This window comes from Cyprinus carpio, unplaced genomic scaffold (assembly GCF_018340385.1).
Source record: "Cyprinus carpio isolate SPL01 unplaced genomic scaffold, ASM1834038v1 S000006532, whole genome shotgun sequence".
NCBI lineage: Eukaryota > Metazoa > Chordata > Actinopteri > Cypriniformes > Cyprinidae > Cyprinus > Cyprinus carpio.
In genome coordinates, this window is record NW_024879197.1 from 198,000 (window position 1) to 211,378 (window position 13,379).

At 41.2% G+C, this 13,379-nt stretch overlaps 1 protein-coding gene across 1 annotated transcript; it reads right to left on the reverse strand.

Moving 5' to 3' along the window:
• Positions 1–7,192: 7,192 nt before the first annotated feature.
• Positions 7,193–10,706, reverse strand: LOC109072390 (extracellular calcium-sensing receptor-like). Its single transcript, XM_042754504.1, has 6 exons — positions 10,486–10,706; positions 10,061–10,352; positions 9,067–9,846; positions 8,553–8,780; positions 8,213–8,336; positions 7,193–8,088 (listed from the first exon to the last, which is right to left on the reverse strand). Exons 1-6 carry the CDS (start codon positions 10,704–10,706, stop codon positions 7,193–7,195), a joined length of 2,541 nt encoding a protein of 846 aa, XP_042610438.1.
• Positions 10,707–13,379: the final 2,673 nt, after the last annotated feature.

Consider the following 13,379-nt stretch of genomic DNA (forward strand, 5'->3'; position numbering starts at 1 on the left):
ACTCAGGATTCATTAATATGAAACAGATGGTTGAATACCATCCGCTCATTAGTGTTACATCTGGTTATGTGGTGATGAGCCTGGTCAGGATGATGCTGGTCACCTGCTCCCCTTATCCTCTCACACACACGTTGCTCCCTTCCTGAAGAATGTGCTTTGCTGTCCCTAGGTTCAAAATCACTGGACCAAGCGTCTTCAGAGTAACGCTGATCCCGGACGAGCCCCCAAAATCTGTTACAGGTCCCCGGCAGTCGGGAAGACTGTAAGCAGTAATCAACTTTACATTAAATGAGAGAGAGAGACAAGAGTTAGTTGTTTCCTTAATGGTCCTCTTTGTTGTCTTTTAATACACAAACAAATTTGCATTTCAGAGTCAGTAAGACACTTTGAATCACAAAATGATTCATAAACATGTTGGTACAAAATAATACACACTGTATAGATCAAATAAACAATAAATAAATAAATAAATGATAACAACCTTAACCAAATGTACAGGAATGCCCTAATTCTTACAACTGGCCTGAATTCAGGTAATGTTAAGTATCTTAAGTAAACAACTCAAGTGAGTAACTTATTTCAGGTAAGTGATAGTGTTACAAGAGTAAACTTTTCTATGACCTACTGTAAGTGTCCTAAAATTATTGATAAAATAAATAATCAATTGAAACAAATTATTTGGACATTAAAACATGGAAATTACAGTTTGGTATGAAATGTAATTAATTTAACTAACCTTTACATTAAATGAGAGAGAGAGACAAGAGTTAGTTGTTTCCTTAATGGTCCTCTTTGTTGTCTGAGGATGCGCTGCAGTCGTCATGGTAACTCTACTCTCTCAACTGCCACCCAGAGTTCAGAAAATGCAGCTGAACTATTCAGTGCAAACTCATCATATATTTTAAGCAATTAAAATAAAACTTATATATACATGTAAATAGAAATGAACATTTGTAAAAATAAAAAGGAAATATATATAAATAATTTAATATGAAAACCAAACAACATGAAGTGAGACAAAATAAATATAAAAAAACATAAATATATATATATATATATATATATATATATATATATATATAGGCCTATATATAATTAATATGAACTATTATTAAAATATATATATATATATATATATATATATATATATATATATATATATATATATATATATATATATATATATATAAAACGCAGATTTGTCAGCTGCGCATCCATGATGCGAATCTCCTGTTCCCCCACATCCCAAAGCTGCTCCACCACCACCACCAGCCTGAACCATTGAGACAAGGCAGGATGAATCCATGTTTTCATATTCTTTTCACCAAATTCTGATCCTACCATCTGAATGTCGCAGCAGAAATCGAGACTCATCAGACCAGGCAACGTTTTTCCAATCTTATATTGTCCAATTTTGGTGAGCTGTGCGAATTGTAGCCTCCGTTTCCTGTTCTTAGCCGACAGAAGTGGCACCCGGTGTGGTCTTCTACTACTGTAGCTCATATGCTTCAGAATTCGACGTGTTGTGCGTTCAGAGATGGTATTCTGCATACCTTGGTTGTAACGAATGGTAGAGTAACTGTTGCCTTTCTATCATCTCTAACAAGTCTGCCCATTCTCCTCTGACATCAACAAGGCATTTTCTTCCACACAACTGCTGCTCACTGGATATTTTCTCTTTTTGGATAATTCTCTCAAATCCCAGTAGATCAGCAGTTTTTGAAATACTCAGACCAGCCCGTCTGGCACCAACAACCATTCCACGTTCAAAGTCACTTAAATCCCCTTTCTTCCCCATTCTGATGCTCGGATTGAACTTCAGCAAGTCGTCTTCACCACATCTAGATGCCTAAATGCATTGAGTTGCTGCCATGAGATTGGCTGATTAGCAATTTGTGTTACCAAGCAATCGAATAGGTGTACCTAATAAAGTGGCTGGTGAGTGTATATATTAGTGGTGTCAAAATTAGCGTGTTAATGCAGGCGATTAATTTTTTCAGTTTAATGCATTAAAAATATTTAACGCAATTAATGCAGAGGAGGGGATAGGGTTGGACACCCCACTCACAATTGCTGCTTCTGTCACACAGTCAAGCGAGCATGGAAACGCAGCGCGTGCTCTTCAATTGCACGCACAAGGCGCCGACATGCGCTGTAACCTATATCCTTTCATATCAAAGCATGAAATAAACTACATGCATACAATGTCGTGGTCAGTTAAGTCATGAAGTTACCAAAAAGGAAATTAAACCTGCCTTAAAACTGTGCATTCATGTAATATATTTTATATGTCACATTTAAGAACATGTCTCTAAAATGGTTTTCAAAACTGTCTTTGAGCAGCCCAGCACTGCCTCACTCATCTAACACACCCGATTTAACTCGTCAGCTTGTGTATATTTTAGCACTTCTGTCAGTGAATATGCAGCCTACCAAGCACTAAAATAAATATCAAAGAAATAATACAGTTAAACAAGAAAGTAGCCTAAATAAGAAAGTCAAATAAACCCTGTCTACAGGACGCGAGTTGCGCGGTGTGACAAAATACTATAAAACTCATTTTAACCAGTTATGTTACACTGGGTGCGGCACGACACAACATGACAGATCCCCAACAGTAAATTGCCGCGTACTGTTTATGAAGTACTCACACAGAGTTAAAATGTCCAGTGTAGACACTAGACAGACCCAACCTGTTGCAACGTGGCGGTGTCGCATTCGGTGTAGACATGGTTCACTGTTCCGCCGCCAAGCAAGCGGCGCATTAACTCCTCATCTGCATGCACTCGCTTTGAAATAGGAATCGTTCCCACATTTCTTGTTAACATTTTTCATTTATTGCTGTCTCATTTGTTTTTGGCCAGTTTGGAGAAAGCCTCACCAAACCTGACCAGCCAGGCGTTTGCGATCACGGGAACTTAAAGACACAAATGCGAATCAGTGAAATGAATGGAGATCGGTGATGTAGTATTTGGTTTGCCAACAAGGTCCATCGCCCAAAAGAAAATTAATTTGCTGCATGCATAAACTGTATTTTCCTGCGCTCAAACCTGCCAATCTTAAGGTGATGCTCTGTATGGCATTTGACGTAATTTGTGAATTACCATAGACGTCACAGCCCTATCAGGCAGATCTACTGATTCCCATCGATAGCCCACAGCTCGGGCTGGGGAGTGCCAAATTGTCCTGTTCGCCTGAGAGAGAAGGTCCTGACTCAGGGGAATGGGCCACAAGGCTGCTTAGACAGCTCTGTAACCCAAAGCTGGTTCCTCCAGAGCAGGGCCACCAGAAGGACTCTGTGTATGTGTTCACTGACTCTTCTGATTACCTCGCTCTTTGAAAAATAAGTTGGACAATGGGAGTTGTGTTTTGAGACAAAGAGGTCGACCTCTGCCCTGCCAAAGATCTCCCAGATTCTCTGAACCGTTTGTGAGTGGAGCATCCACTCCTCTAAGGGGATGTTGCTCCGAAAAAGCATGTCTTCTCCTTGGTTCAATATGCTGGGCACATGTGCGGCCCTCAATGAATGCAGGTTGAGATGTGCCCACACCTAGAGGCATTTTGCCATTTTGAAAAGGTGTTTCAAGGTGAGCCCACCCCGGCGATTTATATAGGACAAAACTGTAATGCTGTCTGAGCGGACTAACATGTGGTGTTCCTTCAGGTCTGGTAAGAAGGTCTGAAGGGCTCGACATACTGCCACCATCTCGAGGCAGTTGATGTGTAGCCGGCCTTCTGCATCCGACCAGGAGCCAAGGTCGGTCTGCCTTTGCATAGAGCTCCCCAACCTGTGTTGGATGCATCTGTCGAGACAACCTTCCTTCTGTGAATCAAGCCCATAGTCACACCCTGCTTGAACCACTGTGAGTCTTTCCAAGGGGAAAGAGCTGTTACACAGGCCTGGCTCACCCTGACACAAATGACGCCACGCATGGGGCAGAATTTGAGGTTTCAGCCAGCACTGAAGGGGTCTCATATGGGGCAGGCCCAGCTGTAGTACCGGCGATGCAGAGGCCATGAGGCCCAGCATAAAGACGCCTTGAGTTGTAGTATGGCCAGTGCACATTCTGGCGTGACTACCGCCCTCATGTGGACTGAGTCGAAAACTGCTCCCAGGAACGTTGGCTGGGAGACAGACAGCTCTTGGCAAAATTGACCCTGAGTCCCATGCACTCTAAGTGGCTGAGGAGGAGGGACCTGTGGGATATTAGCTAGGCCTCTGACTGGGCTAAGATGAGGCAGTTGTCGAGGTAATTCAGAATACGGACTCCCATCTGCCTCAGAGGGGAGAGGGCCGCATCCATGCACTTCATAAAAGTGTGGGGAGCCAGAGACAATCCGAAGGATCATGTACTGATATGCCGAAGGCGAATCTCAAGGATCGGCTGTGATGGTGGGCTACATTGATGTGAAAGTAAGCATCTATCAAATCCAGAGAAAAGAACCAGTCCCCTGGGTGTATTTGTGAGATCAACAATATGCCGGAAGCCTCCATTAACATCCGTTACAAGAAAGCAATATCCATATAACCCAAACCAACTATGAGCCGGAGGCCGCCATTCTTCTTGGGGATGAGGAAGTAATGGCTGTAGAAGCCTGACTCACTCTGAGCTGGTGGAACCATCTCTACGGCTCCTTTTGCCAGTAAATTCTTCACCTCGGATCACAAAATGTGAGCGTTCTTGCTCTGCACTTTGCTGCGGAACGAAGGGGGTCTTTGAGCGAACTGAAGTTGAGTAACCTCATTTTATAATCCCCAGAACCCAGTCTGACACTCCAGGGATGTCATGCCAGGCCTTGGCCTGTGTGGCGAGGGGTTGGATTAGTTTGGTTGGTGAGTTGCCATGTGGGGACTTGACACTCATGATAACTGGAAGAGGAAATTTGCTCTTTTTTTTTTTTTCTTGCTGTAACAGCGGCTGTTTCTGAGGGTGCTTTTGGAATGGGCCCAGTGGGTGTGGTCCGGTGATGGTGAGACATTCCCCTCTCCTCTTCCTGCCCAGCAGATCAAGACGACGGCACAGAATCCACAATCAGCTTGGGCTTGGGTCCTTGGCACTTCGGAAATTGGTAGCGTCTGGCCGAGCGGGAGTGCTGCCGGGGCTCAGGCTTCTGAGTAGGCTGAGCAAGTGATGGCACAGGTTTTGCTGGCTGCTGTAGGTCTGGTGCGCTTAGGCAGGAAATGCCGCATTGCCTGGGACAAATTTTGTGCGGCTGTAAAAATGCTCTGCAAATCTGTCTAGGGCGGGTCCAAACAGCCCCATAGTGGAGACCGGAGAGTGGAGGAAGGGGACCTTGTCAGCCTAATCTCAATGAGGTTTAGCCCTAAGTAGCGTTCCAACACCACTAAGCTGGCCATTGACCTCCCGATGGCCTGTGCTGTAGCCTTCGTAGCTCACAAAGCCAGGTCTGTTGGACTGCACAGCTCCTTGAAGGCTACGGGGTCGGGTCCCGACTCATCCATGACATGAGAGGAGTTTGGCCTGAAAGTCCTGTATTATGGCCATGGAGTGCAGAGCTGAGGCCACCTGCCCGGTGGAGGAGCACGCTTGTCCAGCTAAGGCAGACATTGTTCTGCAGGGCTTGGAGGGGTGAGCGACCTTCGCTTTCCATTCAATGACAGTGGGTGGGCAGAGGTGCGCAGCCACTGACTGATCAAGAGGAGGCAGTTTTACGTAGCCTCTTTTCTCAGCGCCATCCATTGAGAAGAGCGCAGAAGATGAGGACGTGCGAAGGCAAGCTGAGTAGGGAGTGTGCCACGACTTTGTGAGCTCGTTGTGGACTTGCAGGAAAAATTGGGAGGCTTGCTGACGAGGGGTCTGCCAGCGCCCTGTACTGTTATTTTCATCTCAAACAAAATTTGTACTGCAAAAAGCAGCAATTATACCTTTTAATGCTGACAAACACGTTATTAGCTTGTCATATGGTAGAACAAAAGTTTACACACTAGTGTTTCAATAAGCCACTTTGAAACTCTTCTATTTTATTGATTTTATTTTTTTTAATTGAAAACAGAACTGTGCTATTTCAAACATACTGAAATACTTTAGACAGGGAGCGAAGGCGGAGCAGTGTTTCTGATATCAGTGAGTGAGGAGTGGAGTGGGAGCGGGAAATGATGAACCCGGAGAAGAGTGATTATGAAATGCTCACATACTCTGGTGTCAATGATGAGCACTTTAAAGTCCCGTAGATAAGTGAAGGGAAGCTTGTCATCGCTGAAGGAGAATTGATCTGAGATCCTATGGCAAAATGCCCACTTTAATAGGCATATGGCCCCGCCCATTCTGAAAGGCTTCGTTGCCATAGTTGGTTTGTTTTTTATTTACTGCACAAACCTATCGCCGTGCTCTTACACTGCGTGATTGTAAAGGCTTCAGTCCTCAGAGAAAAAGGAGTTTTTCCCCATAGCGTTTAGCGACGCAGTACGAGTGAAGTACTGAAAGGGAACTACAATTTAGATGTAACCATGACAAGGACAAATTGTTTGTAACTCTGATGAGTGCAGTTTCAGTACTATAAAATTGTTTAAATGGGTGGATGCAACAAAAACAAGACTAGAGCATGTATATTTGAGGATCCAATTGAATGGACTGACTGACAAACTGCTAATATAAATAAAAAGACCTAAAGCTACAGTTTGCATCTAATATGACATATGTATGAGGCGTAACATAAAATAATTAATTAAATTCAATTCCATTTCTTGTTAAATGCAAAAAGTCCATGTCATTTTTTATTAGAAAGTATATAATGCAGATCCAGAAAATGGCTGTCATGAAGATGGTCACCGAGAGTCCACTGTGTCTAGTGCTGACCCGGACTACACTGCAGAGCCTGCTACAGCCTGTGGAGAGTAAAACTAATGGGTCAGACAGCCCTGAAAGTAGTGCTGCTATAATGTAGGTTATAATGTTATTATTATTGTGAAACGTGGAAATTCACGTTTAGTGACTATAAAGTACATTTTTTGTATTTATTTATTTTCATTTATTCATTCATTCATTCATTCATTATTATATATATATATATATTTTTTTTTTTAATTCAGTTCAGGCAGTAATATTGAGCATTTCCTACTTGTTTTGAAACATCCTTTAATGGTTCAATTCTTCAGTGGCTAAAATCACATAGCCTGTTTTGCTTGATATCATTAACAAAATATATTTATTGCATCATTTGTATTGCTTCATCATTTCCCCATAATTTGTTTCTTTGTGTTTTTCTCTGGTTTTAGCAAAATTATGTAACATTTTGGGGCAAATATGCAAAATAGCAAACCAAAACTTGACGCTAAAATAGCAAATATCTGCACAGCTACAGTAAATTTTCCAGGAGAACTGACATAAGCTGGAATAAATGTGAGCCAAACAGTACAGAATATGAGCATACTGAATGTGATAAATTTGGCTTCATTGAAGTTATCAGGCAGTTTACGAGCAAAAAAGGCTAAAACAAAACACAAGATTGATAGCAGGCCAGTATAACCCAGAACAGTCCAGAATCCAAGAGCTGAACCTAAGTTACATTCTAAAATTATCTTTTCTCTGTAATAGCTCAAATTCATATATGGGAAAGGAGGATATATTGTTAACCAAAGCACACAGATAATCACCTGTATTAATGTTAAGGAAACAACACTGAGTCTCTGTTGAAGAGGCCCAAACCATTTCATGACATTACTTCCTGGAAGTGTAGCTCTGAAAGCCATTAAAACCACTATAGTTTTCCCCAGAACACATGAAATACAGAGGACAAAAGTGATCCCAAATGCTGTGTGACGCAACATACAGGACCACTCAGTGGGCTGACCAATGAAGGTAAATGAACAGACAAAACAGAGTGAGAGTGAGAAGAGCAACAAGAAACTCAGCTCTGAGTTGTTGGCTCTAACAATAGGTGTTTCTTTATGAAGATAAAACAAAAGAGATACAATTGCTGTTATTAGCACCCCAATGAAGGTAAAAATACAAAGGACCATCCCCATGATTTCTGTATAGGTAAGGAATTCAACCACTTTTAATACACATGTGTCTCTGCTTTCATTTGGCCAGTACTCCAAATCACAAGGAAAGCATGCACTAGAATCTGTAAAGGAATTTCAAGAACAGATTATTTGAAAGGAAAATGAATCATGAGGTCACTTGACCAATGCATACACTTCACTTTATTGCACTTTATCACACTAGTTATCTACCATGTACTGTTTTACCTGTGCCATTACTTATTTCTCCCTCTGCACATGGAATACAGTCATAACAGCAGACAGGCCGACCTTTTTGCACAGCCTTCCTAGTGCCAGGAGGGCAGCTTTCACTGCACACGGACACAGGCAGCTATGAGAAAACAAGTTTTTTTTTTTAGGGTTTTTTTTTTAGGTTTTTTTTTTGCTTAACTGAATGAAAGTACTTTTCAGCTTTTGCACCATTCTACTTTCATATATTTTAAGGTATATTGATGTAAATGATGTTTCTTGATGGCTCACCTTTTCATAATTCAAATACCTTTTTGACATGCCTTCAATGCTGTTAGTGTATATAGTATCTATGTACCTGTCCACTGTTTCCTGTCCATAGCATGTGTTCCTGATTGACTTGAAGACATTGCTCTGAAGACAGTGAGCTATCATAGAAGCCCACATGCTTAAATTGAATACTTCCATCCTCATCAGGCTGCCAGTTCACCAGATCATATCTCGCTACTGGGTCACCACTTGCATCAAAAAAGATTTTCTCCCCTGTTTTAACAGTGAAGCTCACATCTTTCATATATTCCAACATCTGAGTGAAAAATGACATAAACATTAATAACTTGTTTAGTGTCCTTGTTACATTGTAATTATACATTTAAGCAATGAATAATAATGAATTAACAACATGTGTGTGGTCAGAGTTATGATCAGGGTTGGTTGCATCTTGTCAAGCATAACTGTTACTATATATATATATATATATATATATATATATATATATGTGTGTGTGTGTGTGTGTGTGTGTGTGTGGTGTGTGTGTGTGTAACAAGATTTTTTTTTTTGTTAGTTTTTGTTCTCTTCATGCTCTTATATACCTTTTGTGGTGTGGGCCATTCTCCTTTGCTGGTGTTGGTGGAGGATCTGAAGACATTATGTAGTGTATGTGCAACAGCATACACTGCAGTGTACACCTTATTTACTATTCGTAGCTCGGATACATCAGTATATTCATTTTGCAGCTCAGCAAGTCTCTCTGAGCCAGTACAACCACCACTGCCACTGTTCCTGAAAGAGCACTGAAAAACTGTTTCCCAGAATTCTTTTAAAAGTTCATTGTTTGGTTCTTGATCAGGGTGCACATTCAGTAAGAACTCTCGCAGGCCCACAAGTTTAGCATTTGCTATAGCAAAACCCACAGCTCCAGAAAGGAAATTGTATTCCTTCGTTTCTGCCAGATTTTGAGAAGTAATCCAGGATTCACTGCCAATCCACTGTATCCCTGTAATGTTGTGTTGAGCAATTACGTTCAGGAGGAGGACAAAATCTCCAAATGCCATAAAAGCCAGCACCACCCTGGCAGTGCCCTTCTTTATCACTTCTATTGTCTTCAGAAATTGCTCTTCTGGGTCAGTTTTAAATACAGCCTCTGAGTATTCAATACAAATCCCTTCTTGTTTTGCAGCCTCCTCAAATGCTGCAATACCATTATTACCATAGTCACTGCGACTCCTGACTGTCCCAACCCAGGTCCAGCCAAAGTGCTTGACAAGCTGAGCCAGAGCTCTGCTTTGGTAATAATCACTTGGTATTGTTCTGAAGAAGGATCGATACCTTTTTTTGTTACTCAGGCATGCACATGTGGCAAAATGACTGATCTACAGCAGATACAAAAAAAATAATAATAAAAAAAATAAAGTATGTTATCTGCATGCACAGATATTTACCATATGCATTTTATTTAATTTATTTAAATTTTTAACTCTATATCTGTATCTTAAAAGCATAATTTTCCTAAACAGACTGCTACAGATTAAATAAAATGAACACATTGCTTTCTATATTTATTTCAACATAATAACAAGCTCTTACAACAGGTATGCTGAATGGACCAACTAAAGATGCCAAGCCAATGGTGGGAGAAGAGTTTGACTCCCCAACAATAGCATGTACAGCTAGTGGTCTAGAACAGGACGTATCACTCAGTGTCTCTTCATAACCGTTCATCAAAGCCATGCCTGAGAAGATAGCCTGAGCTATTGAGCCACAGGAATCATATATTTTATAGCCCAAAGAAACACCAGGCAACAACTGTGTGCTGTTATTGATCTCCTCAATAGCAAAAATTAGAGTCTGAACAAATTTAAATTCACGCAAGTTCAAGCTGTGAAAATAAAGCATCAGCTCAATATGTTGCAAAGAATCATTGCATATGTTCAATTATTATTATTATTATTATTACTACTACTACTATATTTTGTCAATGACAGGCCTTACAGAGTCATCATCATACAGACCTTCCACATGTTGTTTGCTCTGGTTTGGAAGTGAAATTGTGGATCTTCAAAAGAGCACTTTTGTGGAGTGAGAAAATTGCCCCAATGTTGATATCTCTTTCTGCAGAAAGTAGAGAAAGGGCAGACTGACCAATCAGTCTGCACATTTGTGCTGAGGCTGGTACACAGATGGCATACACCAACAGCAACATTAGCAACTTTGACATAGAGTTCTTATCCATGCCAATCTGTACTGTATTCAGGGCAGGAACCTCTGAGGCAGAACAAGGGTGATGCTGCCTTTTATCATATATTAAAATGCCCTTTGGGGATGGCATAATAAATCATTCCCTTTAATTCACTTCTAGCAGTCAAGTTACACTCAAAAAAATAAAAATAAAAATAATTCTGAACACTTTTATTTGTACTGAGTGTGTTTCCCAGACAGGGTTTAAATGAAGACAAGAGTATAATCATGGCTTTAAAATAGCATTCTGAAACACAGACTAAATGCAGATTACTAAGACCTGGACTATGAAGTTTTGATCTAAAATAAACAAGATTAATTTAAAACCAGTTGTAATAATATGAATTAGCATGACCGAGGTTGGTTAAAACATTAAATAAACCCAGAGAACCTTAAAGCTTTTGTATAAAAGAAATAATGAAAACACATCAGTTGTGGAATAAAAGACAAAAGAATGCCTGGAAATCTGTTTGTAATGAATTAAATACAAATGAACACACTTCTACAAGAACAATACAACAACTTCAGGTCAAAATCTTTAGCTTTATAAATTTACTGTTTTGTGACATCTGTGGGTTGACATTAGAAGTTCTGTCATGACAGCTCTCGGAGAGATTGGCATAGTAATGGACATTGTAATGTTAATGTATTTGGCAGAACAGATCTGCTATGCTGCAGTGGCAGAGCAAGTACAGAGACTTGCTACTGCCAGTATATCCACAGAAATGCTGCTGTGAACATGTAATACATGCTGCTGCCACACATGTAACATATGAAATGACCACCCAACAAAGCAGGAAACACAAAAAGATGGACAGTACAAGCCAAGATATGCATGTTGCTGAGTGTAAGAAAACAAGTTTAACATAAATAGGATGAGACAGGACAAAACACCCCCCAACAAGCTGATCTAGCAATAAAGGGCTAGTTCACCCAATTAGCCCACATTTTACTCACCCTCAAAGCATCCTATGTGTATATGACTTTCTTCTTTCAGACAAATCCAGTCAGAGTTAAAAAAAAATTATTCTGGCTCTTCCAAGTATTAGAATGGGAGTAGGTGGGTGTTTTTGTTCAACAGTCCAAAAGTAAGGCAAGGCAAGGCAAGTTTATTTATATAGCACATTTCATACACAATAATAATTCAAAGTGCTTTACATAAAAGAAAGTAAAATAATCATGAAAAAAGTAAAAACAAGTAATTTAAAAACATTGAAAATGATTTAAACATTGATTTAAAATGAATTTAAAACAGTTAAAAATATAAAATGATTTTACATAAAAAAACAGTGCATACATAAAATACAGTGCAATCAGTTCGGACAACGCACAGTGCTCATTCAATAAATGCTCAGCTAAACAGATGAGTTTTGAGTCTAGATTTAAAAGTGGCTAATGTTTTAGCACATCTGATCTCTTCTGGAAGCTGATTTCAACTGTGGGTGGCATAATAACTAAAAGCGGACTCCCCTTGTTTTGTATTTCAGTCCTAGGTCATTGAATGATTTGTAAACGAGTAAAAGTACTTTAAAATCAATCCTAAATGTAACTGGAAGCCAGTGTAAGGACCTGAGGACTGGTGTGATATGCCCAGATTTTCTGTTTCTAGTCAGAATTCTGGCAGCAGCATTCTGGATGAGCTGCAGCTGTCTAATGGTCTTTTTGGGAAGGCCGGTGAGGAGACCATTACAATAGTCCACCCTGCTGGTGATAAAGGCATGAACAAGTTTCTCCAAGTCTTGACTGGAAACAAAACATCTAATTCTTGCAATGTTTTTTTTAGGTGATAGTATGCTGATTTAGTTACTGCTTTGACATGACTACTGAAACTAAGGTCTGTCTCCAAAATCACACCAAGATTCCTGACTTGATTTTTAGTTTTTTGACCCCTAGAGTCAAGGTATTGTGACGCATATTGTGACTACATAAGCCGCCGCCACCGACACACAAGTGAGTGATCACCCCAGAAGACTGGATGCTAACGCTGTTCTTCGTTGTCCCCCTACAGAGAGCCCGTGACCGATCAGCACCACACGCATGGACACACCTCACTTGGAACACCACCACTATCAGCGCACCAGCCAGCGAGCACTGCTGCACTTCCCTCTTCCTATCAACAAGTTGTTTGTTAATAAAACCACCCTCCGCAGCTTTATTTTGCACTCCTCGCTGTCGTGTGAGTCTTCGCCCCATTACACTGGTGGAGAATGCGGGCAAAAGCGTGAAGAATCACTGACAGCCACCCTTACTTTAGAGGAAAAAAAAAATTCTGATTGTTGTTTTTCCCTTCCCTCTCCCTCTCTCTGTGCAGGTGGACGCTCCTCCCCTCATCATGGAAGAACTCCTCAAACACCTTACCGAGGTCAAGCATCCGCCAGCAACAAATTGTTGAACACCTCGCTAGCCAGTGGCTCCCACACCTCAGGACGAACCTATGCCCACCAAACCACCCCGCCCTTCCATGCAGACGTGGCAGGCAGGCTGCACCGCCCACTGCGCCCCACCAGGGGGGGCTCCATAAGCCAAGGTGAAAGTGAATGGCCACCCGTTTGAAGCTGTCCTGGACTCCGGGAGTGCGGTCAGCCTCGTCCACCCCACCGTCTTGTCCCCCCGCCCGGAGTCTAGAGCCCGCCTGGCCATCACGTGTGTCCACGGAGACACCCAAGAG